Raw genomic sequence first — 27,630 nt, forward strand, 5'->3', positions numbered from 1 at the left:
GTTACCTCATTCCGCGATACATAGTGACTTAACAGACATTAAAAATCTTAGAGATGATAACTTTAATTTGTCGGTACAAGAGACGGTTAGATCCGAGGACAAAAAAATACAGAGAAAGTGCCCTCTGAGGTGACCCTACAGTATGCTCTATATATTTTTTCACCCCTGCCCCTGAGACAGCCTGAGTCCGCCACTGCATGCTAGACTGTCAATAAACATTTCAAAGGCCTGTAAGTCTTTGGCACACACATTTATTCATATCCTTAGTAGATATGGAGGCACAACCCACATCTTAAATGCTCTTGTTCAGTGAGAAAAGTACACAATTGCACAGTTTAAATATGCATATATGCATATTTAAAGATATTATGTATACATAATATCTTCCTTTTACAAAAAACAGGACCTGAATAAAACTGTATCATAAAAAAAACATACATTTCAATGATTCATCAACTACAACTGTATGGCAATTTAAAATATTTCTCCTGCTTGTAGGATGTATGTTAATATTTACTTAAGATTACCATGAGAAATAGAGTCATGCAGCATGAGAATGATTGATAGGATGCTTCATGACACAGAGAGATGTAGATCAAGTGTTGTTATAAGCAACCTCTTCATGGGTGTGATCTAAATGGAGACAAAAACCACAAGGGTTGACACCTAGATTGTATCTTTTACCCCTCCTTAACTGCAAACATCTAATGAACTATATTACATGACATTGTAAGTGTGGCACCAGTTGGCTCAAGAATCCCTCTATGGACGGACTACTCATGAGAACAGCCAGAATGCTACTTGCCTGGGTGATGCCATGGCTCACCCTCTGCCTTGGACTATCTGCAGCAACCGGTGGTATGTCTACTGAGTAGGATACAAAGAGAGCTGTATATATCAGAGGCTGTGCTCAGATTAAACCTTATCTAAATGTATTGTCCTGTAGTGTCTATCAAGTAAAAAGGACCCTATTCTGGGAGGAAAATTTGATAAAATTAATATAATGTGTTGGATTTTTGTCATGTACATACTGGTTAATACAAATATAAACACAGTCTGCTTTTTGTTTTACAATATGACAATGAAAACATTCAATGAGAGATTCTCATCAGATGTTTTCAGTGTTATATCTTTTAAGTGTCTAATATTCCTCTCTAATAAGTAGAAGGTACTTGGATATCTCTGACTGAATGGAGCTAAAAAAAATGTATAATGTCTTTCTTCTCTTTTAAGTCATGGTTCAGACGATGACCAAAATGCCAGTAATTACAGGTAATTTGTTTTTTCAAAGATTAAAAGACAAAAAAAAAAAAATTACCATTTTAACTATTGTATAATGAATGCTATTTTCCCCACAAACTAGAAATGAAATCCTCTCACAACCAGCTGTGCAGTACATGGGGAAACTACCATTTTAAGACTTTCGATGGAGATTTCTTCCAGCTTCCCTCTGCTTGCAACTACATCCTTGCATCCCATTGTAAGTGCAGCTATGAGGATTTCAATATCCAGCTCCAACGGCAGGAGATAAATGGGGTCACGTGCATTAAGAGGATCTCTATGAGACTGGATGGGGTCGTGGTGGAATTGACCAACTCTTCCATCAAAGTTGATGATAAACTGTGAGTATGTAGCTCAGTCATAGTTATTGTGAGACTATTTTTGATAACTTTTCATCAATACTGATGTTCTTGTTGCAGTCGTGCTTAATGTCTTATCATCGTATTGTGATATTTTTCTCCCTCTAGGGTCTCCATACCATACAACCACATTGGCATTACAATTGAAAGATCTGTCTCTTTTGTTAAAATCGTGGCAAAGCTGGGTTTGGTCATCTTGTGGAATGAAGACGACTCTTTCTGGGTATGTATATTCACATTCAACTTGTTATCATATGACCTGATTGTACTATAATCGATAAAAGACACTGATTTTTATTATTGTTTTAATAACTGATACATAAAGGCCACTGAGTTGTGCAAATATTTATAGTATATTTAGTTTGACCACTATTCAAGAGATTAGAGAATTGCATTATGTGTCAGTCTTACACTGATTAATCCATTTAAAATCAAAGGTAAGCAATTGTGAAAGGTTCAGCGTCTTAATTGACACATTATTAATTATTATTAATTAATTATACAGGCCTTTTTTCCTGTTTGAACCTAACACATTGTGTTTATGAAAAAGTCTATAAAACAGGACCAAATACTACCAGAGTTAGTAGTACTAGAGGTGGTGTTGAAAATACAAAATGTTAAAGAGAACAATTCACAACCACTGGCCCTCAACAAGAGCAGAAAAAGAAAGTAGCTCCAATGACTAAAAAACAATATTCATTATTGAAACTAAGAGCATACATTTCAGTTTTACTGTTCATTCTATGAGTTGTCTATCGTCATTCAAAGTCCAACTACTTGCTTGTAATGGAGTGTTTGGCCAAATCACACGGTCCTCAGTAGATGACGTTTTCCAAGGTGTTTTGAGCATGTTGTAATGAAGACATTTCTTCTTCATTACTGCACTTTATTCAAACCGAATTTTCACCTGATTTTAAGGTTGAGCTAGATGCAAAATTCAAGAATCAAACATGTGGACTGTGTGGTGACTTCAACGGAGTCCAGCATGATGATGAGTTAATCAAAACAGGTAAATAAGATGCTTAATACAAAAAACTTAAAACAGCCTACACAATGACAGTATTCACATTTCCTAAAACCTCTTTTTCCTCTAGGAACAGGGGATTCTATAACTACTGAATATTTTGGGGAGGTCTGGAAAGTCAATGGTCCTACTGAAATCTGTGAGGACATGTCCCCTCCAGCCACACAGACCTGTCCGAATCAGGTGTGTAAAATACACTGGCTTCAAATAATTTTATATACAACACATAGATTCAACTTAAATACATTATATACTTTGACCCACAGAGAGACCTATGTGAGCACCTTCTGTCAGGACCTGCATTCCTCAGCTGTAAAGACCTAATTGATACTGACTCCTTCATCAAAGCCTGTATGAAGGACCTGTGCAATTGTAACAGCAGCATTTCTTCATGCTTGTGTTCGACCATATCAGAGTACTCCCGTGAATGCGCTCACGCAGGCGGAAAGCCACAGCAATGGAAGACCGAGCAACTGTGTGGTAGGTACAGGAACAAGAAAATGTGCAAGTTTGAGCTTTGATGTTGTCTCTGTAGTTATTTATCAGAATCACTGTCTCTAAATCGTATTTTTTTGTGTGGAATAGGTAAAACATGCCCACTGAACTTGGAGTACAGGGAATGCGCTAGTCCATGTACTGACACCTGCAGCAACCCCCAGAGAAGCCAAGTGTGTGGGGATCACTGCGTGGATGGATGCTTTTGTCCATCTGGTAAGTTTCCTGATTTTAAAACCAATTTAGATGACATTTGTACGGAGGCCAGCAGATGTTAGATTTTTTTAAATTATTCTATATTGATTGGTAATTCATGCTCTTGAATTACTTGATTTGTGCTCTTGACTTTCACGATTGGTGTGCAGATTTAGTATTTCATGCTCTCAAATTACTTGAAATACTTGTAAGTTATTGTAACAACAGAAACTGAAGTTACAGTTTTAGCAGCAGGCTAGCACACTGGTTAGGTATTAAGTTGTCTAGGAATACCAAATTAATTACTTCATATCAATATATTTAAGTTATCTCCTCAAGGACAAGGACAAATGTAATGAATGACACTCTTTATAGAGTTGTGATGCTACATTGGACGTAGCTTTAGCTGCTATCAGTTAGGTGTACATATACTGTACAGTAACACTGTGTAGTCTAATGCAGCACAAAATTAACAGTGAAAATTGTCACATAATGGACAATGAAATCTAAATGAGGTGTTTGGATTAAATGCAGCAAGATTCAAGGTTCAACACTGTTTTCTTATCTCTGACATCCCTTACACATATGTTAATACATGATTATCAAAAAATATCGTTAAATATTATCATCTTGTTCATTTGCGTGCACCATTTAATAATCAAGAAAGCAAAGACTTTTTCCCTCATGATTTTTTCTCCCCCAACATTTGGACAACTCTGGTAGTGAAATTTTAAAAAAAAAAAGTCCCTGCACCACCCACACATGTATGGCTACAAGTTTTGCATTGTGTAGAGCAGTTTACTGTGGGCTTAAGGCTAATCATTTCATTATGCTTCTCACAAGGGACTGTCTTTGATGACATCACAAAACGTGGGTGTGTTCCTGTTGGCCAGTGCTCCTGCGTACACAATGACAAGCCATACCAAGCTGGGGAAACCTACTCAAGGGCATGTCGAGAATGGTAATAACTACACAATCTTCAATATAATTTCACATTAACAACATGTGTATTTGAAGCGGTCAGCTCAATTGAACTGAATAAACTCTGTTGACAGCACCTGTAAACATGGTCAGTGGGACTGTAAGGATAAGGGCTGTCCCGGTACCTGCTCCATACTGGGTGGCTCCCACATCTCCACCTATGATGATAAAACATACACTTTCCACGGAGAATGCTCTTATGTTCTCTCAAGGGTGAGGTATTCAGAGTTAAAGGGTTGGTTCACAATTTTTCAAGTCTGTCCTAAAACAACAGTCAGGTGCTCATATTTACATTTAAACAGTTTTTTCTGGCTGTAATCATTCCTCCTATTAATACTGGCAGTTAAGATCCTTATGTAATACATTTCCAGTGGGGACAAAATCCACAGTCTTCATTCAGTGCAAATATACTGTATATACAAACATTTTTATGAGACTAATATGAAGCTATATTCAGATAAACTTATGGATGCATTTTTGCACAGGATGACTGGGGATTTTGTCCCCCATCACACATACTTTGTAAGCATGTTTGGAGGGTATCTTTGAATGGCCAGTTTAAACAGGAGGAATGATTACAGGGAGCAAAAACAGTTGCAGGGTACACATGGGCATGTGAGTATTGTTGAGACTGTCCCCCCCCCCCCCCCCCCAAAAAAAAGTGACAGAACATTCAAGTGACAGAAGCTCTCTAGTGGTCATAGTGATTATTACAGGAGCAAAGAAGGAAATCAGATGATGTTAATATATAGTGTCAAAGTCCACGTAAGGAGGCAGTCAGGGTGGATGGATGAGTCAACAGAACATTGGACTTTAACACAGGTGATCGATGTTCCTTGCCATGAATAATTTGGCTGTGGATGGGCCTGGGTCCATTCAGAAGGGTTCCTTTTTTGCTCGATCATCCAGTGAATGTTTCAATTATCTGACAAGCCAGACTGGTCTTGGATGGGCTAGGCCCAACTGATTTTCTCTGTGCCTATCCACACTGTGATTTCTGCCTACACTACCAGAGTAAACATTGTTTTTTAAAAACTATGACAACGATTGTCCCCTAACCTTGACTACATGATTGTTGTTGTAACCTAAAATTAAGGAAGTCATCATTTTAACCCAAACCTCAGTGTTTTGCTAACCACCTGCCTCAGGGATGAGAATCATTTTTTGAAAATTCAGCTTTTGTTGTTTAAACTGGAGGACTTGTTGGTATTGTTTGAAAAAATGTGAACCTAACATATCCTTTAATTCACACACAAAATTGCAATACTTTTAAATGAGCAAACAGTTTGTAATCAAATGCATTTTTATCTTCTCGACTTTAGGAAGGTAATGGGACTTTCAGTGTTCTGGGTGACCTGGTCCAATGTGAAAAGTCAGAAAAATCAACTTGCCTGACTGCAGTCACTCTACTACTTCCAAAATACAAGGTAAAATTACGATATATTATGGTTCCCTCCTAAAACATATTTATAGGATTATCTCCCGAAAATATATTTCCATATTTGTTAGAAAGGATATAAACATGATTCCTGATGTTTTAACAAGTCATTTTGTCATTTTTCCAATAGCAGATGATTGTAGTTGCAGCTGATGGACAGGTTTTTGTTAACAAACTGATGTCTCAACTGCCTCTTTTCATTGGTGAGTGGCTGGTTCTTTTTGGTATTCATTCACCTGTGAAATCATGACACATAATTGAGTTTGCTCAATGTATAACATCATTGGTGTGTTAATTCAACAGTCAATTCAATGTGAATATGTTTTTCCCCCACAGATGGCATAACCATCTTCAGCCCATCAACATTTTACATTGTTATCCATACCACCTACGGGCTTCATCTTGAGATTCAGCTCACACCCATTATGCAGGTTTACATAAAAGCCAGTGTCTCCAATAAGGGAAAACTCAGTGGTGTGTTTTCATTCTTTAGCGCTTTTGATTATAATACAATATATCCACCATTTCAGTGAGTGTTTTATTGCGTGTTCCATCAAATTTTATTATCTTTATCCAGGCCTTTGCGGAGATTTTAATGATGTTGAAGCTGATGACTTCAGAACCACAAATGGATTGATTGAGGGAACAGCTGTTACATTTGGCAACACATGGAAGACCAAAACAAGCTGTCCTGATGTGACAAACATACTTGGGGACCCCTGCATTTTGAGTGTAGACAAGGGTAGGTTAATTGTTACAGACATTATGCTCCATATGTGTCATTCTTCACGGCAACCTACCACCTAACATATTAATTTGTTTTTGTAGAGAAATATGCCAATCACTGGTGTTCCCTGCTGTCAGACACAAAAGACATTTTTGCCCCATGCCATTCTGAAATAGACCCACAAGACTATCAAGATGTAAGCATTTTTTTGCATTCACTCATATGTTCATGTTTAAAAACCTCACAATTCAACTACACATTTAGCTTGTTGCTTTTTCTCTCCACAGTCTTGCATTTATGACACGTGTGCCTGTGAAAACAGTGAGGAGTGCATGTGTGCTGCCATCTCCTCCTATGCCCATGCATGTGCTGCTGCCGGTGTCTCACTGATTGGATGGAGGGAGAAAATGTGCAGTAAGTTATTCCGAAAAAAAAAGGGGGGAAATTAATAAAATCAGTATTTATGAATCTTATTTAAACACGGCCGTAAGTGAGGTGTGTTTTGTTTCAACAGAGAAATACACAACTGACTGCCCTCCTACTTTGGTGTATGACTACCAGATGACAAGCTGTGGTCGCACCTGTCGCTCTCTTAGTCAGTCAGACTTCACGTGTGAGGCTGAATTAGTCTTGTTTGATGGCTGCGGCTGTGCTGAAGGAACTTACCTAAATGAGAAGGGAAAGTGTGTGTCAGCCACACAGTGCTCCTGCTATATGGGAGACATGGTGGTGCACCCCGGGCATTTCATCAAGGTCAATGGAAAAACTTGGTGAGGATTTCAATATTTACAGAAAAATTACTGAAGAACATTTGTTTTTAACTGGACAAAAAATATCTTATATCAGTGGTTTCTAAGTTCTGGGTCACGGTCAGTGAAGCAAATAGCCTGCATTGTGGGTAAATTTGTCAAAAAACTTAACTTTGAAGTGTAGCAAATTTCCAGCATAGTGTTTTTATTTTAAAGTACTGTTTCCATACACAGGGGGAAAGTAGTAGTACAACATAAAGCTTTACTATACAAGTAGCTTACTGATGCCCACCTTGCACATTGTTGTGGTCTTACTGCACTCCTCTCTGCTAATAACATAGATGGGAAAGAACCTGGGTCATCCCACAAAATGGCCAAACACAAGTATGACATGAAATATATGAAATTTGGTTTTAATCTCAGCGGTGACAGAAAAGAAAAAAACCCTCAGTATGTTCTAAGCAGTGAAGTACTGGTCTTCTGCTTTTCCTTTTTCTTCTTGTCTTCTTATTTTTTCAGCAACAGTTTTATTGCTTTGTTCTTATTATCAGGCTTATTAACATTTTGAAGGTATGGGATAGTTGCTCAGCAGTTAGCACAGCAAAAGGTTCTGGGTCGAGTAACCAGCCAGTTGATTCCGTGTGGAGTTTAAGTATTTTGTGTTTTGTGGGTTTCCTCTCAGGGCTCAGGATTTCATCCCATACTCCAAAGCCAGTTTTGGTGAATTTGAGGCTCTAAACTGGCCATGTGAATGTGGTTGTCAGTCTGTATGTGTGATAGACAGGTGAACTTTCCAGGTGCTCACTGCATCTCATTTAATGTGTGCTAGGATAGTCTCCAGGACTCTGCAACCCTGAACACGATAAGCAGTGAAGATGTTGGAGGTATCAAGTTAGCCTACACATGGATCATTATTTACTAAGACGAATTGTGGATCCTCAGGCTAGACCCGTTGTGGACCTTGGCCCTAGATAGTTCATGTTTTAGCAAGATATAAAGCAGAAACTAGCAAGAAATAACAGGAAAATGCTTTTCCTTCCTTTGACCACCTTGACTGTCTTTCTGTGCATTTCAGCTACTGCCATCGTGGAAAAATAAGCTGTTCAGGCGGCCACATAAATGAATGTAGGTACAAAGCACTCAGCTTGTCATAGTATTAATTTTATAGCAAAGCACAGTATGAGCAATTCAAAGCATACAGTGGTGTCCTTTGTAACACACTATCATTGTCACCAGCATGCGCCAATCCAATGGTTTTCTTCGACTGCTCAAGTGCAAAGCCAGGTGAAAAGGGATCAGATTGCCAAAAAAGCTGCCAGACACTGGACACAGAATGTGTAAGATTGAGACACGGTTTAATAATTCCTGTTGAATATTCTATACATGTATACAAAAGCAGCAGAATCATATATTAAATGCATTGCTGTTACACTGTATAGGTCAGTGCACAGTGTATCTCCGGCTGTGTGTGTCCTGATGGCCTTTTGTCAGATGGTAAAGGAGGCTGTATTGAGAAGGAACACTGTCCCTGCACATATAATGGAGAATCCTATAAGTCTGGACAGACGATCACTGTGGACTGCAATACCTGGTGAGCCCTGTTATACTACTGCAATGTAGCGTTGTGTCAGTTCACATTTTTTGTGTCCTTTTTGAATTGGGGATATGTAATTTTATATAAATGTATTGTTTCGAATCATAGCACTTGCAAAAGCAGAAAATGGGAATGTACAGATCATCAGTGTGATCGAACCTGTACAATATATGGAGAAGGGCATTACATCACTTTTGATGAAAAGAAATTCTCCTTCACTGGGGACTGTGGCTACGTCTTCACTCAGGTATCACACATACTTATGTTTAGTCTTTGTGCTTTGACTAAAGTAAATCTTGTAATACTGACATCAATATCTTGTAGGATTACTGTGGGGATGATAAAAGTGGCACCTTCAGGGTCCTGACTGAGCGTATCCCATGTGGAACAACTGAAAGCATCTGCTCCACTGCTATCAAGCTCTACTTAGGGGTACATAACACTACTATATGCAATTTAAATACATTTTTAAAATGCTGAAAATAACTTTGGGTGGTGTTTACAAATGAGCATATTTTGTTTTGTTTTGTTTTGTTTTATTTTCAGAACAATGAAATTGCTCTTTCAGAGGAGAGTGTCAGAGTTATCAAACAAACCAATGGGATAGACATACCCTATAAGGTTCACACTGTTGGTATATATCTTGTCATTGAGGCAAGTAATGGTCTTGTTCTCATTTGGAATAAAAAGACAACAATCATGATCAAACTCAGCTCTGCATTCAAGGTATGTGAGCAGACATACAGTTAGTTATATACTAATTCATATGGTTGGCATTTTAAAAATAACTTCATGTCATTTTACTCAAGGGCAAAGTCTGTGGTCTGTGTGGGAATTACGATGGAAATATCAAGAACGATTTCACCACCAGAAACAAAGAAGTTGTGGTTGAAGCCCTTGAGTTTGGAAACAGCTGGAAAGTGTCCCCTACCTGCCCTAACGCAAAAGCAGTAAACAATCCCTGCAGCCTGTACTCCCACAGGCAGGCGTGGGCAGTGAAACACTGCAGCATTATCAAGAGTAAAGTGTTTGCTGCCTGCCATTCGAAGGTAAAACTGGCAAGCAATATTATATGGCATGTAATCTCAAACAAAATCATAGCAATTTGTCAACTGTCTAAACAATGAATTCTATATAATTAGTTAGCAGAGAATAATTCAGCCCCTACTTGCATTTATAATGGCTTCTTTCAACAAGGTGGATCCCCAAAACTATTATGATACCTGTGTGAGAGACACATGTGCCTGCAATACAGGAGGAGATTGCGAATGTTTCTGCTCCGCTGTAGCAGCCTACGCAGCAGTCTGTAATGAGGCTGGAGCCTGTGTGAAATGGAGAACTCCCACAATCTGCCGTGAGTCTTTAATTGGTGTTTCTATAAGGAGATAAACCTAAAAAACACAGTGTATACTGATTATTGTAATCTGTGAACATCAGCGAGTTTACAAACAAAGCTTGACTTGTTTTATTATGAAGATTACATATATGATTAAGTAAGGTTTTTGTATCTTTTTAATATTCCTCTGTTTTGTTCCATTAGCTCTATTCTGTGATTTTTACAACCCTGATGGAGAGTGTGAATGGCACTATGAGCCTTGTGGAAAACCATGCATGAAAACATGCAGGAATCCCTCAGGAAGATGCTACAATCAAATTCCAGCATTAGAAGGTACAAATAACCATAAATTGATTGATTGTTTATTTTATTGTACTTTTTCTAGTAAAGACCGACTGAACAGACATAAGCTAAACACAGTTGTCCTTGCCTGATGTGTTACTGATTTTTCATCTATTTTCACCACTCAAGAGTTAGTCACATGGTTTAGAGGAGACTTCATGTTTGTGTTAGTTTTGCGATTTACAGTAGCATTTAATTTTTTAAGGCTGCTATCCAAGTTGCCCACCTGAACAATCGTATTTGGAAGAAGTTACCATGAAGTGCGTGTCAAAGGAGGAATGTGGCTGCTATGATGATGAAGGGAAGCATTATGATGAAGGAGAGATAATGACTCCAAACAGAAACTGTCAAAAGTGGTAGGGAACATTCCATCTTCCTAATGCTGCAGCTGGTGCAAAAGTTAATCATCACCTTTATATTGTTTTTACAAAAACTGATATGATGAAATACTGTATACTTATATCATACAATCATGTTGTTTATTTATAAAGTATTCTAAAACAATTTTAATGGGGCATTAGCTATCCTTATACATATACATATACATATACAGAAATACAGATACATGTAACAAAATAAACAATAACATATGGCATTAAATGTATATACATTGTGTTTGTGGATATTTTTAAGATAAACTTACCTTCTTTAATTGCCTTTCAGTTACTGCTCTTCGACAGAGAAGGAGTGCACCTCTGATGTCCAAGGTGAGTGTGAAACACAACATTATGGTCATGACTATTAGTGTGATTGTTAGTCACTAACAAAATTATCATAACTTACACAGATTCCATGAATACACAATTGTAAGGATCTGGTAAAACAATACAGATTCATGTAATGTACTGTCTCTCTTTTACAGCTTGCACTTGTTTATATGGAGGACGTATATACAAATATGGAGAAACAGTCTATGACACACATGATGGAGATGGAACCTGTATAACTGCTGTTTGTGGAAAAAATGGAAATATTGACAGAAATGTCAAGCCTTGCCCTACAACTACAACAACCGAGATACCAACTACTACAACAGTCTTTGTTTTTACAACAACTCAAACTATTACTCCAAGCATTTCAACTAAGGCAGTTACAACAATTCAGACACTCTCAACAACAGTTTTTACAACAACAGCAGTGCCATCTTCCTCATTGCCTTCACCCACAACCACCATCCCCTCAACAACAATCACCTGCTTTGTTTGTGAGTGGTCAGGTTGGATCAACAATCATTACCCTGACAATACCCCGGATGGTGGAGAGTATGAATCCCTAGAAAACATTACTAATCCAGATCTGAGTGTTTGCAGAAAGCCTCTGGAAATAGAATGTAGAGCGAAACAATACAAAGATATATCTTTGAATGATCTGGGTCAAAAAGTAACATGCAACCCAACAGATGGACTGATCTGTCATAACAAAGACCAAGGTGTACCACCTGTTTGTCATGACTATGAAATACGAGTCAAATGTTGCACATATGTGTGTGAGTCAACCCCTGCTACAACCCTAACAATGAGCACAGAAAAACCAACCACAACAACCACAATCACTGAACAATCAACCACACCAACCACAGTTTCACAAAAATCCAGCACTACTGCCACCACAACCACAGAAAAACCTACCACAATCACAGAAAAATCAGCCATACCAACTACAACCACAGAACAGCCTGGCACCACAACAAAAATCACAGAAACTACAAAAGAGACCATCATCACAGCAACAACAGAAAGGGGAGCCACCACAATTACAAAGAAGCCAACAAGCTCAACCACAGAAAAGCCAACCACACGAACCACAATCATGGAAAAACCCACAACAACAGAAATAATCACTGAAAAATCCACCCCAGGAACCACAACACCTAACTGCTTTGTTTGTAACTGGTCAGGTTGGATCAACAATCATTACCCTGACAATACCCCAGATGGTGGAGAGTATGAATCCCTAGAAAACATTACTAATCCAGATCTGAGTGTTTGCAGAAAGCCTCTGGAAATAGAATGTAGAGCGAAACAATACAAAGATATATCTTTGAATGATCTGGGTCAAAAAGTAACATGCAACCCAACAGATGGACTGATCTGTCATAACAAAGACCAAGGTGTACCACCTGTTTGTCATGACTATGAAATACGAGTCAAATGTTGCACATATGTGTGTGAGTCAACTCCTGCTACAACCCTAACAATGAGCACAGAAAAACCAACCACAATCACTGAACAATCAACCACACCAATCACAGTTTCACAAAAATCCAGCACTACTGCCACCACAACCACAGAAAAACCTACCACAATCACAGAAAAATCAGCCATACCAACTACAGTTACAGAAAAACCCACAACCACAAAGAAGATTACCATGACAACACACAAAGTAGTTACGAATTCAAGACCATCAGCAACAACAGTCACCCAAAAGCCCTCAATCATTAACACAACAGCCACAGAAAAGCCCACTGAAACCACAGTCACAGAAACACCCACCACCCTTGCAACCACAGAAAAGCCAACTACACAAACCACAATCACAGAAAAACCCACAACAACAGAAATAATCACTGAAAAATCCACCCCAGGAACCACAACACCTAACTGCTTTGTTTGTAACTGGTCAGGTTGGATCAACAATCATTACCCTGACAATACCCCAGATGGTGGAGAGTATGAATCCCTAGAAAACATTACTAATCCAAATCTGAGTGTTTGCAGAAAGCCTCTGGAAATAGAATGTAGAGCGAAACAATACAAAGATATATCTTTGAATGATCTGGGTCAAAAAGTAACATGCAACCCAACAGATGGACTGATCTGTCATAACAAAGACCAAGGTGTACCACCTTTTTGTTATGACTATGAAATACGAGTCAAATGTTGCACATATGTGTGTGAGTCAACCCCTGCTACAACCCTAACAATGAGCACAGAAAAACCAACCACAACAACCACAATCACTGAACAATCAACCACACCAACCACAGTTTCACAAAAATCCAGCACTACTGCCACCACAACCACAGAAAAACCTACCACAATCACAGAAAAATCAGCCATACCAACTACAACCACAGAACAGCCTGGCACCACAACAAAAATCACAGAAACTACAAAAGAGACCATCATCACAGCAACAACAGAAAGGGGAGCCACCACAATTACAAAAAAGCCAATAAGCTCAACCACAGAAAAGCCAGCCACACGTACCACAATCACGGAAAAACCCACAACAACAGAAACAATCACTGAAAAATCCACTCCAGGAACCACAACACCTAACTGCTTTGTTTGTAACTGGTCAGGTTGGATCAACAATCATTACCCTGACAATACCCCAGATGGTGGAGAGTATGAATCCCTAGAAAACATTACTAATCCAGATCTGAGTTTTTGCAGAAAGCCTCTGGAAATAGAATGTAGAGCGAAACAATACAAAGATATATCTTTGAATGATCTGGGTCAAAAAGTAACATGCAACCCAACAGATGGACTGATCTGTCATAACAAAGACCAAGGTGTACCACCTGTTTGTCATGACTATGAAATACGAGTCAAATGTTGCACATATGTGTGTGAGTCAACCCCTGCTACAACCCTAACAATGAGCACAGAAAAACCAACCACAACAACCACAATCACTGAACAATCAACCACACCAACCACAGTTTCACAAAAATCCAGCACTACTGCCACCACAACCACAGAAAAACCTACTACAATCACAGAAAAATCAGCCATACCAACTACAACCACAGAACAGCCTGGCACCACAACAAAAATCACAGAAACTACAAAAGAGACCATCATCACAGCAACAACAGAAAGGGGTGCCACCACAATTACAAAAAAGCCAACAAGCTCAACCACAGAAAAGCCAGCCACACGTACCACAATCACGGAAAAACCCACAACAACAGAAACAATCACTGAAAAATCCACTCCAGGAACCACAACACCTAACTGCTTTGTTTGTAACTGGTCAGGTTGGATCAACAATCATTACCCTGACAATACCCCAGATGGTGGAGAGTATGAATCCCTAGAAAACATTACTAATCCAGATCTGAGTTTTTGCAGAAAGCCTCTGGAAATAGAATGTAGAGCGAAACAATACAAAGATATATCTTTGAATGATCTGGGTCAAAAAGTAACATGCAACCCAACAGATGGACTGATCTGTCATAACAAAGACCAAGGTGTACCACCTGTTTGTCATGACTATGAAATACGAGTCAAATGTTGCACATATGTGTGTGAGTCAACCCCTGCTACAACCCTAACAATGAGCACAGAAAAACCAACCACAACAACCACAATCACTGAACAATCAACCACACCAATCACAGTTTCACAAAAATCCAGCACTACTGCCACCACAACCACAGAAAAACCTACCACAATCACAGAAAAATCAGCCATACCAACTACAACCACAGAACAGCCTGGCACCACAACAAAAATCACAGAAACTACAAAAGAGACCATCATCACAGCAACAACAGAAAGGGGAGCCACCACAATTACAAAAAAGCCAACAAGCTCAACCACAGAAAAGCCAGCCACACGTACCACAATCACGGAAAAACCCACAACAACAGAAACAATCACTGAAAAATCCACTCCAGGAACCACAACACCTAACTGCTTTGTTTGTAACTGGTCAGGTTGGATCAACAATCATTACCCTGACAATACCCCAGATGGTGGAGAGTATGAATCCCTAGAAAACATTACTAATCCAGATCTGAGTGTTTGCAGAAAGCCTCTGGAAATAGAATGTAGAGCGAAACAATACAAAGATATATCTTTGAATGATCTGGGTCAAAAAGTAACATGCAACCCAACAGATGGACTGATCTGTCATAACAAAGACCAAGGTGTACCACCTGTTTGTCATGACTATGAAATACGAGTCAAATGTTGCACATATGTGTGTGAGTCAACCCCTGCTACAACCCTAACAATGAGCACAGAAAAACCAACCACAACAACCACAATCACTGAACAATCAACCACACCAACCACAGTTTCACAAAAATCCAGCACTACTGCCACCACAACCACAGAAAAACCTACCACAATCACAGAAAAATCAGCCATACCAACTACAACCACAGAACAGCCTGGCACCACAACAAAAATCACAGAAACTACAAAAGAGACCATCATTACAGCAACAACAGAAAGGGGAGCCACCACAATTACAAAAAAGCCAACAAGCTCAACCACAGAAAAGCCAGCCACACGTACCACAATCACGGAAAAACCCACAACAACAGAAACAATCACTGAAAAATCCACTCCAGGAACCACAACACCTAACTGCTTTGTTTGTAACTGGTCAGGTTGGATCAACAATCATTACCCTGACAATACCCCAGATGGTGGAGAGTATGAATCCCTAGAAAACATTACTAATCCAGATCTGAGTGTTTGCAGAAAGCCTCTGGAAATAGAATGTAGAGCGAAACAATACAAAGATATATCTTTGAATGATCTGGGTCAAAAAGTAACATGCAACCCAACAGATGGACTGATCTGTCATAACAAAGACCAAGGTGTACCACCTGTTTGTCATGACTATGAAATACGAGTCAAATGTTGCACATATGTGTGTAAGTCAACCCCTGCTACAACCCTAACAATGAGCACAGAAAAACCAACCACAACAACCACAATCACTGAACAATCAACCACACCAACCACAGTTTCACAAAAATCCAGCACTACTGCCACCACAACCACAGAAAAACCTACCACAATCACAGAAAAATCATCCATATCAACTACAACCACAGAACAGCCTGGCACCACAACAAAAATCACAGAAACTACAAAAGAGACCATCATCACAGCAACAACAGAAAGGGGAGCCACCACAATTACAAAAAAGCCAACAAGCTCAACCACAGAAAAGCCAGCCACACGTACCACAATCACGGAAAAACCCACAACAACAGAAATAATCACTGAAAAATCCACTCCAGGAACCACAACACCTAACTGCTTTGTTTGTAACTGGTCAGGTTGGATCAACAATCATTACCCTGACAATACCCCAGATGGTGGAGAGTATGAATCCCTAGAAAACATTACTAATCCAGATCTGAGTGTTTGCAGAAAGCCTCTGGAAATAGAATGTAGAGCGAAACAATACAAAGATATATCTTTGAATGATCTGGGTCAAAAAGTAACATGCAACCCAACAGATGGACTGATCTGTCATAACAAAGACCAAGGTGTACCACCTGTTTGTCATGACTATGAAATACGAGTCAAATGTTGCACATATGTGTGTGAGTCAACTCCTGCTACAACCCTAACAATGAGCACAGAAAAACCAACCACAACAACCACAATCACTGAACAATCAACCACACCAATCACAGTTTCACAAAAATCCAGCACTACTGCCACCACAACCACAGAAAAACCTACCACAATCACAGAAAAATCAGCCATACCAACTACAGTTACAGAAAAACCCACAACCACAAAGAAGATTACCATGACAACACACAAAGTAGTTACGAATTCAAGACCATCAGCAACAACAGTCACCCAAAAGCCCTCCATCATTAACACAACAGCCACAGAAAAGCCCACTGAAACCACAGTCACAGAAACACCCACCACCCTTGCAACTACAGAAAAGTCAGTGGTAACAACTACAGTTACCAAAACACCAATCATATCCCCCACCACATTTACAGTATTGTCCACCTCAACCACCAAAATGTTTACCACAACAGAAAGGCTCAGGACTACTGCTGCCACAGCCAAAGGAAAGCCAACTACCCTAGAAGAAACCACAGAAAAGCCCACCTCACTAACTCTCGAAACCACAACTTCATCGCCTTCAACTCTTCAGTCTTCAACCCCAGTTGAATGTTTCTGCAAGTACTTGGATCAGACTTTCTCTCCTGGTAAGCAGTGTGATTTTGTCATCAGTTTTTGTTCATATTATCGTTATAACTTTTAGATCATAGTTATACCTCTCCTTAAAATGCAGCCTGGCATATCTGATCACAACTGGCTGTCTAAATTGTTTTTGTCTTGATTTTCTCATGTCACTGGTCATTTTGCTCTTACTGCCTTGATTTTGTCCTCATGTAGGTAGTTTCATGTACAATAAGACTGATGGAGCAGGCTGGTGTTTCACTGCATATTGCAATTCGACATGCCATGTTGAGAAGCTGGCCAGACCATGTCACTCTACTACTCCACCAACCCCTGCCACAACCACCACCACAAAATCTGGCACAATTGGCTCAACAACCAGCACAACTACAGTATCCACTGTGAAACCCCCAAAAGACTGTTCATATCTCACACCACCTAGAAAGGTATTTGAATTTAACTATACGAACGTATATTTTGAAGGAACAGATAATATGTTTGTAAGATAGCCTTGGAGGAAGGGAAGGAAGTTTTCAGTGCCTTTCAATGCACTTTTAAAACTTGCATTGTTCTTTTGAGTTGTCAATATCATCAACATGGTATCACTGATTCATTTAATGGCTGCTTGTTCATTGATTTTCACACTGACATGCCTCCCTGGGGAATGTCTACACTAGTATGGGATGAAACAGGAAGCTTTTATATTGTCAGATATAAACCCCTTCTCCCCTCAAAACTGCAGTTATTGTTACTTCACTTGGATGTTTGACTTTCACTGTGCAGATTGATGTATGTGTGAAGTTTGATACTAGAAGGCTGTTTTCACATTCATCTGCTGAAGGGGAAAACTTTATCTGTGCTAACCTTTAATCTGAGTTTAAGGTGTGCACCTACAGTGTGAGTGTGATTTGACACATCAGAATTAGTTTGGAAATTTGAAGTGTTCTGAGAGAAAAAACATATAAGATACAAATTATTTTTCAAAGCAAGAAGGCAGTGTTGTCATATATCTTGAAATCTTAAAATTGCAGTAGTTGTAGTAGTTGTAGTTGCAGAATATTGGAACAAAGGTCAATTATTGTATCATTTTATATGAATTATAGGTGTCCCTTTGGGCTATTCTTCCTGGGGTTCAATCCCATCACACCCTATTAACAGACATAAAACGACATTCCAACATACTGTAACACCACCTCACAACATGCAAAACCAGACAAACTGAAAGATAGAAATAATAATAAATAAACAAATCAATAAACAACACAATAAATATCAAATACTATTAAAATATTTCATCATGAGGATGAGTGTATATATCAACTTGGCATTATATGTACAGTTAATAAAATAATTTCCTTGTTTCCGCAATCATATACACATGTCCATGAAACAAATTCTTCCACTAGCTCATATGTTATAAATGTTCTATAAACATAGAAATGTTCTTTTTTTACAGTAGCAGATTGCTAAAAGTGTAATTTTGTCCTTCACAGGATGGTGAGACCTGGAGTTTAGACAACTGTGCCAATGAAACATGTGTTGATGGAAAAGTAATGAAAGAACATGTGCCATGTTACCCAGGACCCATACCTAAATGTGAAAATAGGCAACCTGCAGTTAAGGTTTATGATAAAGCAGGCTGCTGTTTCCACTATGAGTGCAAATGTAAGTTTAAATGAAAGCATAAAAAAGTCATATTCAAGCAACATCTTAAATATATACATGCAAATTATACTGTATACAATATACTGTTTTCTTTGGTGTAACACTCAATGACATTATCTAATTTTTACAGGTGTTTGCTCTGGCTGGGGAGATCCTCATTATGTGACATTTGATGGCCAATATTACAGCTTCCAGAAAAACTGCACCTATGTCCTGGTCAAAGAGATCATTCCTCGACACAATTTTAAGGTCCTTATTGACAACGAAAACTGTGATGCCTCTGGAACTGTGACCTGTGCTAATGCCTTGATTGTGTACTACAAAAACTATGAAGTTATTCTTACACAGGAGAGGATCCCAAAGACAGTGAACATGGTAAATTGCACAAACTCTCGTAACTTATTTAAATTATTCTACTTGAATTTATGTAAATAGTATGCAATGATAATCTGTTGTTTTGTGTTGTGTTATGTACAGTAAATATGAAGAAACCTGAGGCCTTCTCAGGATTCTCACTAATGTTCTACTTGTTTAGGTGTTCGTCAACGGCAAACGCATATTTCCAACCTACTCTAATAATGACTTCATCATCACAAGTACTGCAATTGAGCTGCTTCTGAGAATCCCAGAAATTGAAGCAGTTGTGATGTTCAAAGGGCTTTTATTCAGTGTTGACTTGCCGTATTCCCTTTTCCACAACAACACAGAGGGACAATGTGGTGAGCTGATAATCAATTTGCTGTTAGAATAAACTTCTCGAACATCAGATGAAGCTGCACGTTATGTTAATAGATAAAAATATATAGACTTAATATGGAAGTGCCCGTGAATGTTCTGTGTGAGGTAACGTGGATTGTAACAGGCATTTGCTGTCACTAGGTACCTGTGACAATTATAGAAAAAATGACTGCAGATTACCAACTGGCCAGATTCATCCCTCTTGCTCTGAGATGGCACATCAGTGGCATGTACCAGATAAGAAGAAGCCATATTGTGAGAAGCCTCCTCCTCCTCCTCCTTCACCAAAACCAACACCAACATCAACACCTTGCAAACCTGATATTTGTGAAGTTTTGATAAGCAAGTAAGAATTTGGAGTGTAAACATGAATACAATATAATGTCAGTTAATTCTCCAGTATCACTTGGATTAACAGCCTGCTTTGTTTTGATTTGTACACTAAGGGTGTTTGAGGAATGCCACAAAGTAATTCCACCACAAAACGTTTATGAGGCCTGTAAATTTGATGTTTGCCACATGAAGGATCCCAGTGTGGGTTGTTCCAGTATGGAGGCGTATGCCATGATGTGCACTGAAGCGTCTGTCTGTGTAGACTGGAGGAACGCTACAAATGGACAATGCGGTAAGAGGGCTCTGTTTTAGTGGAATGCAAGCAATGTTACTTCTAGATATCAAAATTCCGTCTTTCATCAATTTGATGTGTAAATCCACTTTCTCTTATTGTAGAGCATAAATGTCCAGAAAATAAAGTCTACAAGCCTTGTGGACCAATTGTTATACCAACTTGCAATGCACGGTAATCACTCTTTCGTTCTTTTTATGAATATCAGCAATTAAATAATAGCAGTTTGAAATTCTAAAGAAAATTTCGCCATATAGCCATATAAAGCAAGCCGCTGTTTCCACTACGAGTATTACATAGTTTCCATGATATAAGTTTAAATGAAAGCATAAAAAGTCTTATTCAAGCAGTGTAATATTTGGTGTATGCACTGCATTACAAACAACATTTATCATTGTATTTATGAAATAATTATGTGTGTGTGTTTTTTACCATCAATTCCTTTCATACATAGATACAATGAGAAGTATACACAAAAATGCCAGGGAGAAAAAAGAAACCAGGACCGTGTCTGTACTGCATTTATGGAGGGATGTTTCTGCCCAGAGGGGATGACCTTGTTCAGTTCAAACTCCGACCTCTGTGTCTCCTCCTGTAAGATCATTTTCTGTAGTGAAGCAAAATCGTATTATTTGTGAATAAATAAATATAAAGGTATACTGATTGTTTTTCTTGTTAAAGGTTGCACTGGACCTGATGGCCAACCTAAACAGGTAAATGCAACAATACATTAATTTCATCATTCACGTTATTCATATGTTTTGTTGTTGTTGTTGTTGTGACATTAACTCTGTTTCATCACTCAAACAGCTTGGTGACACTTGGCGGAGTGGCTGTAAGCAGTGTGTTTGTGATGAGGACACACTGAGTGTTCAGTGTGAGCCTCTCGCATGTCCCACTCAAGAACCCATAACCTGTAACAAGGAAGGTGAGGTGTTGGTGAACCACACAGTGGACTGCTGTGAGAGACTGACATGTGGTAAGTGTTTCCACATGCCTACATCGGCTAACGTAGTGTTGTAACAGAGACAGGTACAATACAATAGCAACAATTTTTTAAAAAGATGATTTAAGTGGCACTCCAATGATTTTACATACAAAGATCAGTTTACTAGTCATTGGGAGTACTACTTAGCCTGTGAAAATACTTGAATAATGTCTTCTGTAGCTCTAAAGCCAGAGAAAATATACCTGACAGTGTTATCTCAGTTTGACTAAAAAGACTTTTACAAGAATTTCAACTGAAAGCCTTGCAAAAAGACAGCATTACAAATCAGCGGGTGCAGAGTTTAAAGACATAGGTGTTTACCGGGTGGGTCTCATTAGTGAGCTGCATTTTGGAGTTTGACCCATTTGAGGGACATAAAGTCAGGATATGGCGGCCTGTGCTGTATCAATTTTTTTTGTCTCTCTCTGTCTCAACTTAATGGAAGTACGATGCTAATTTTATCTATTTATTCATTAATTTAATAGGAACAGTGCACATTATTCATCTTTAAGGGTGACTATGTAATATTTCACCCTAAAAGATTAAATTTAAGTTATTGAAATTGTTTATAAGCATTCAGAACAATAAGAAAAAAAGAATATTAATATCAGTAAAAATATCATGAAGGACGCCAATATCCTACATTGTAAGGTGCTAATTGAATGATACAATACACCGCATGCAAAGCAATAAATAATAATAGATAATAATAATAGAAATATGCAGTAAACAAGACGACACATAATACTACATTATTAGGCACTAATTAAAACATGGAAAGCAGAAGCATACAGTATACATACATCAAATTACTAATATTCTGAAGTATTCCTTTACCATGAATTCAGATATGCAAGAGAGACATGTTGAATAGGCACATGATTACAGACAGAAATACTTTAGCTGTGCATATCACCTGTATATCATCTGTAATCATTATTAATACTAATTTAATGTTGTGGTAAGCTGTGACATGCTGTGATTGAATAAGCAACGTGCAATAACGGAGGATTTTATAATTACATGCAAAGACTACATACATGTAAAATAAAAAATGGAAAAATACAGAATAAGTAAATGAAATATCCACATTAGGGTTTGGCGCTTTAAATAAATAAATAAATAAATAATTTTAAAAAACATGGCGATGTACAAAGCAAACAAAAAAAATGATGAGTGTCAGTATTTTTTCATTTTTCCAATTCTGCAATTAGATTATTTGCAGTTATTTTTAAGGGTTGTTAGTTTTGTTTTCTGTATATATTTGGAATTAATTAAAGCTAGAACTTTACATTCTATTATACTGTATAATTCAGTGAACCAGTGGTCCACGCTTAACCATTTCTCGATGAAAAATGGTGTTCATGCCATTTATTCTGACTTTTTTCACAATGAAGAAACTCATTCATTTTTGAAGTTATGTGACATATATTAAGCAAGCTATTCATCAGGAGTTATAATTCAATTCTAAATCATTTCAGTTACTGTATCTAACTTTTTTTTTTTGGTAATCTTCGTTTCATTTCAATTCAACCAACAGAATGTGACAAAAAAAGCTGTTCTGTGCTGAAACAGAAGTGCAAACTGGGATTTGAGTTGGAGATCCAAGTCTCAAATGATAGTTGCTGCCCCTCATGTGGTAAGCTCTGTGTACAGTGTTCAGTTACATTTACTTCTAGTACTAGTGTGTGAAAGACTAGAAACTAAGCATTTTAGCCTTTAATTGATCATATGTGTTTACATTTTTATTATCTAGTACCCAAAGGCGTCTGTGTCTTCAATGAAACTGAATACAGGGTAAGCAGCAATATACTGTATATATTTCACATGTTTTCTATTAAGTGTATTTGCTTGTTAAAGTGTTGGATTCCAGATGACAAAATGTAGAATAATAGCTTTAATTTTAAGACATTTCTATGCATAGCAAATAGAAACATAAGGAATTACAGTTTAGTCCTTTTTGTACAAACTCTTCCATAATTCAGAGTCATAAAAGTATTTAGACAGAAAAAAGAAAGAGTTTTAATATTCATAATGTGTTAATACTCCTAAAACTCTGCAATCTCTGATTTAAGTTAGGTCATCAATCATTTTTTAGGTTGAATATAGCTCACAATTCCTCACCATTCTTATAAATATATAAAATATATTTGTGGTAAAAATACATAAGAGTTTTTATTTATTGATATTTATACAAAATGGTTCACATTTTATTGCCATACTACTTAACTACTACTGTATTCTTAGTAGAAGCTATTAAAAAGGGCAGATTTATACCCTCATGTAATGACTTTTATGTTCTTTTACAGCCAAATATGACTTTTCCCAAAAGTCCATGTGAAACATGCCACTGTACTGAAGCTCAAGATCCAGACACCAAGTTGAACATCATTCAGTGTCATGTGATAGACTGCATCATTCATTGTCCAGAGGTACTTTTACATGGCAATATTGAAAGTATAACCATTTTTTTTAAGTATTGAATAGTTTAGTTAAATATAGTGAACGGTAAAGTGCTGAATTCAGTGCAATTATTTTAGAAAAATATATAATATGACAGCACATTCTATATGTTTCATAGTTTAAAAATCTATAAAAACGTACTTTTGACCTGCACAGCAGCAGCTGTTGATATATTATTGTTCTTTATCTGCACATGTTGATAGGCTTGAACGTGAAAGGATGCAGCCTTAAATGCTGGTATTGACTGGAAACATACCCGTGCTTAAAGAAATATGAAAAAGATAATTTCTCATGTATCTATAGGATTATCTAGTCTAGTCATTATCTAGTATCTAGGCATCTGTCTTATGCCACCATCCGAACATAAGAGAGGTGAATAAAATTTCTTCTATTGAATAAATAGTTCTTATTAAAACAGTGTATCCTGTAGTTATCATGGTATCAAGGACAATATCACTGGAAATTTATTTTGCTGTTGAATTAAATGGGAATTTTCAGTGTTTTGAGCACCACAAACTATAAATTTCATTCACCTCAATTTGCTCGGGGGAATAAATTAAGGATATCACTAGATAACACCCTCAAGGGTGAAATATTGTACATTCTACTAATTACTAATTATGTATGAATTAAATTAAATTGATCTCTAAAGCTGCAGACCATATTGATTTGTGTTTTGTTTTTAAATAGGGCTATGAGTATGTAAATCAACCTGGACAATGTTGTGGAACATGTAAAAGGACAAAATGTATTCTTGAGCTCCCAGGCCTCACTTCTCCAATAATTATTGAGGTAAGTAAAGTGTAACAGAAACACCTTTAGAATCAGGGTCACAAGCTCCTGTAATATTAAACTGTGTTATTACTCAGAATCGTTTATGTTCACTGATTGACCTCTTCTACTCTTCTAATAGCCTTCTCAGTCTTGGTCGCCACCAAATGACAACTGTACCAAGTATGACTGCCAAAAGGTGAAGGATGACCTTATTGTCTCTGTAAATGTAACAAAGTGCCCTCACTTTGATCCAGACAACTGCGTTCCTGTGAGTATAATTCAGTCCTGAAAGGAGCATAAATTCTTATTTCTGGCAGCTAAATATCTGAACTGACGCTGGTTTATGTTGCAGTGCACTTTGCATCCAAACTGCATCTGTAACAGTTTTAAGGCTTAAAATTTACATCTATCAGACATAAATGAAAATTATATGGGGTTAGTTTTGTTATCTCTGCTAATGCAATGTGTAACATTTTTGCAAGGATCACTTACCTTCAGGATATTAGACGTTTGATTCAGGCTAATTAATTAATTAGACAAATTCATGTTCAAACAATTGGTCTTAAATACACTGACATTGCACTGTAAGCTAAATACAAATAAATGTATTCGTAAATGGGCTGAAATTATTAATACTATGGTTACTGTAAATGGTTGTTAATGTTTATGGTGCAATACACCAAATGTGCTGAAATACACAAATACATAGTGAAGAGGAAATATTATATCATATCATATCGCCTTGAGCAAAAGCACCAGTTTTACAAGTGACTCATATGTGACTTTGTGTTGTGTATCTAAATTCTGACATCCCATATTGTTTATATTACAGGGTACTGAACAAAGTGACATGAACGGCTGTTGCAAAACCTGTAAGTATTAGTCGATAAGATACGTACAAATTAGACAACATGTTCAGTTATCTATTCTTGAAAATGGAGTTATGCATAAAAAGAGCATTATGAGCCTCATTCACAACTTGTAAAAGAAAAAGAAAAGGTTTCTTAATTTGAATGATTTCACTTACAAGTGAGCACTTTTACCTCACACTTAAAGTGTACTGTTATCCCCTGCTACTCTTAGCATGATTTTAGAGTGATAAAAACATAAAATGTCTGCAGTGGGACTGCAATGCATAATTATTTTTATAATTGATTAATCTGTCAATATTTTTTGGGATTAAGCTTTAAGTCTATGAAATGTAAGTAAATAGCAAAAAATGCCAATCATACTGTAAATTACAGAGACTGACATGTTGTCTTCAAATCCCTTCTTTTGTCAGACCAACAGTCTAAAACCCCCAAATATTCAATTCACAATGCTATAAAACAGAAAAAGCAACAAATCCTCACATTTTATTAACTGCTTTTCTGCTAGAAATGATTAATTGATTATCAAAATTGTTGATGATTAATTTTCTTTAGATCAACCGAGCAATTGACCAACTAATCATTAAATGTAAAATTAAGACCAGAATATATATTTATAAGAAAGGCTAAATCTTCCAACATCTACCCATCCAGTTATTTCAGTGGCCAGTTTTATTTGGCTACTGAAATTGTCACTTACCTGCATTTGTGTGCAATATGTAATTGTTGCAACAAGATAAAAAAAATATTTTAATGTTTTATTCACAGGTACTCCTCGTTACAACTGTCAAAAGCACACAAACACCACCTATCTGCAGACAAAGAACTGCAAGTCAGTTGTGCCAGTGGAAATCACAGCCTGCGAGGGGTCCTGTGGAGCGTCGTCCTCAATGTGAGATTTATAACAAAGATTCTCAGTCCAGCTAAAATCACTTTTAGTCATTTTTGGGAGAAGTGTTTGTTTACATTGTACAGCCCGTGACTGATGGAAATCCTGTCTGAAACTGTCTTTATTTACAGGTATTCTGCGGAGAGCAACAATTTGATGCATTCATGCTCATGCTGTCAAGAAATGGCCACCAGCAAGAAGGAGGTGGAGATGATCTGCTCTGATGGCACAAAGATAAAACACTCCTACATTTCAGTTGACAAGTGTGGTTGCCAAGTCGCCGAATGTAAAAAGAGCACCTAGGACTAATGTTCAAACATTATGAGAGGCAAACAAAATGAAAAATAAGCTTTATTGAACTGAAATTCTGTCAAATATACTTTTATAATCTTTAACAATTCCACTCCACTCTAAAAATTAGGAGAGTCAAGACTCAATATGTGAAGACCACCAGAGGCACATCTTTAGTGTATTAGCTGTTACATTAAGGCTGAGATTTATCAGCAGTCCCATATTCCAAATTAGTTAAACATCATGGTCTGAAATGTTTCATACTTTGAGATATTAGACCTGCATGGTTTTGTCCATAGTGCTAAATGGTGATAAAATGTTTCCTTCACCTCTGGGAATTGGCCCTTTGAACTTTCACAATAGCCGTCATTACTTCAACAGCACATATTGGTGTCATGGTGACTCTTTTAGCTTTTGAAGGGGTGGTTCCTTTTTACAATCTCTATTAATCTCCATGTGGTGTTTTCAGCCTTAGAGGGTGTTTCGCTTCCTTTTACTGACTTGAAAGATAAAAGACACAAGAATGGGTTCAGATATACAATACGTTGTAGCAATACTTTCAGTAGACTTTCTTTTGCATTGGACATGAGAAATATATTTGTGGTAAAACATAAAACATGGATTTTAATTTTAAACTATTAGTGGTCATTATTTCTAACCATTCCATCAATATAAATTGTCTCATAATTTGATGAATATATCCTAGTGATTGAGGAAAGAGTGTAAGAATATAATCCAAACTATCTGAAGTGTCAAACGTCTGTCAAATCTGAATTTCTTCGTTGTCATTAAAATGCACAGATTTACTGATGATCATGTGTTCTTGTTTTTTTAATGTCATGTGTATTTCTTAAGGAGATTTTGTACCATCATCTACAATTTTATATTCATCATTTCATGTA

General features: G+C 37.4%; 1 protein-coding gene across 1 annotated transcript; it reads left to right on the forward strand.

Annotated features, from left to right (window-relative positions):
- The first annotated feature begins 1,365 nt into the window (after window positions 1-1,365).
- Window positions 1,366-27,529, forward strand: LOC121897337 (mucin-2-like). The gene is made up of 45 exons (XM_042411741.1): window positions 1,366-1,622; window positions 1,749-1,863; window positions 2,559-2,649; window positions 2,735-2,847; window positions 2,931-3,144; window positions 3,250-3,375; window positions 4,198-4,315; window positions 4,410-4,548; window positions 5,658-5,762; window positions 5,904-5,976; window positions 6,110-6,247; window positions 6,351-6,515; window positions 6,602-6,696; window positions 6,788-6,914; window positions 7,015-7,270; window positions 8,325-8,374; window positions 8,486-8,586; window positions 8,689-8,840; window positions 8,952-9,090; window positions 9,168-9,275; window positions 9,390-9,569; window positions 9,653-9,892; window positions 10,041-10,197; window positions 10,384-10,512; window positions 10,727-10,877; window positions 11,185-11,228; window positions 11,384-17,452; window positions 17,643-17,872; window positions 18,920-19,091; window positions 19,222-19,466; window positions 19,627-19,810; window positions 19,971-20,175; window positions 20,276-20,454; window positions 20,559-20,628; window positions 20,909-21,048; window positions 21,136-21,167; window positions 21,265-21,433; window positions 22,983-23,081; window positions 23,199-23,239; window positions 23,752-23,874; window positions 24,596-24,697; window positions 24,819-24,947; window positions 25,512-25,551; window positions 26,317-26,440; window positions 26,569-27,529. The coding sequence occupies exons 1-45, from the start codon at window positions 1,366-1,368 to the stop codon at window positions 26,738-26,740; spliced, it is 12,108 nt and encodes a 4,035-aa protein (XP_042267675.1). The 3' UTR covers window positions 26,741-27,529.
- The last annotated feature ends 101 nt before the right edge of the window (window positions 27,530-27,630 follow it).

This window comes from Thunnus maccoyii, chromosome 5, assembly GCF_910596095.1.
Source record: "Thunnus maccoyii chromosome 5, fThuMac1.1, whole genome shotgun sequence".
In the NCBI taxonomy this organism is placed as follows: Eukaryota; Metazoa; Chordata; class Actinopteri; order Scombriformes; family Scombridae; genus Thunnus; species Thunnus maccoyii.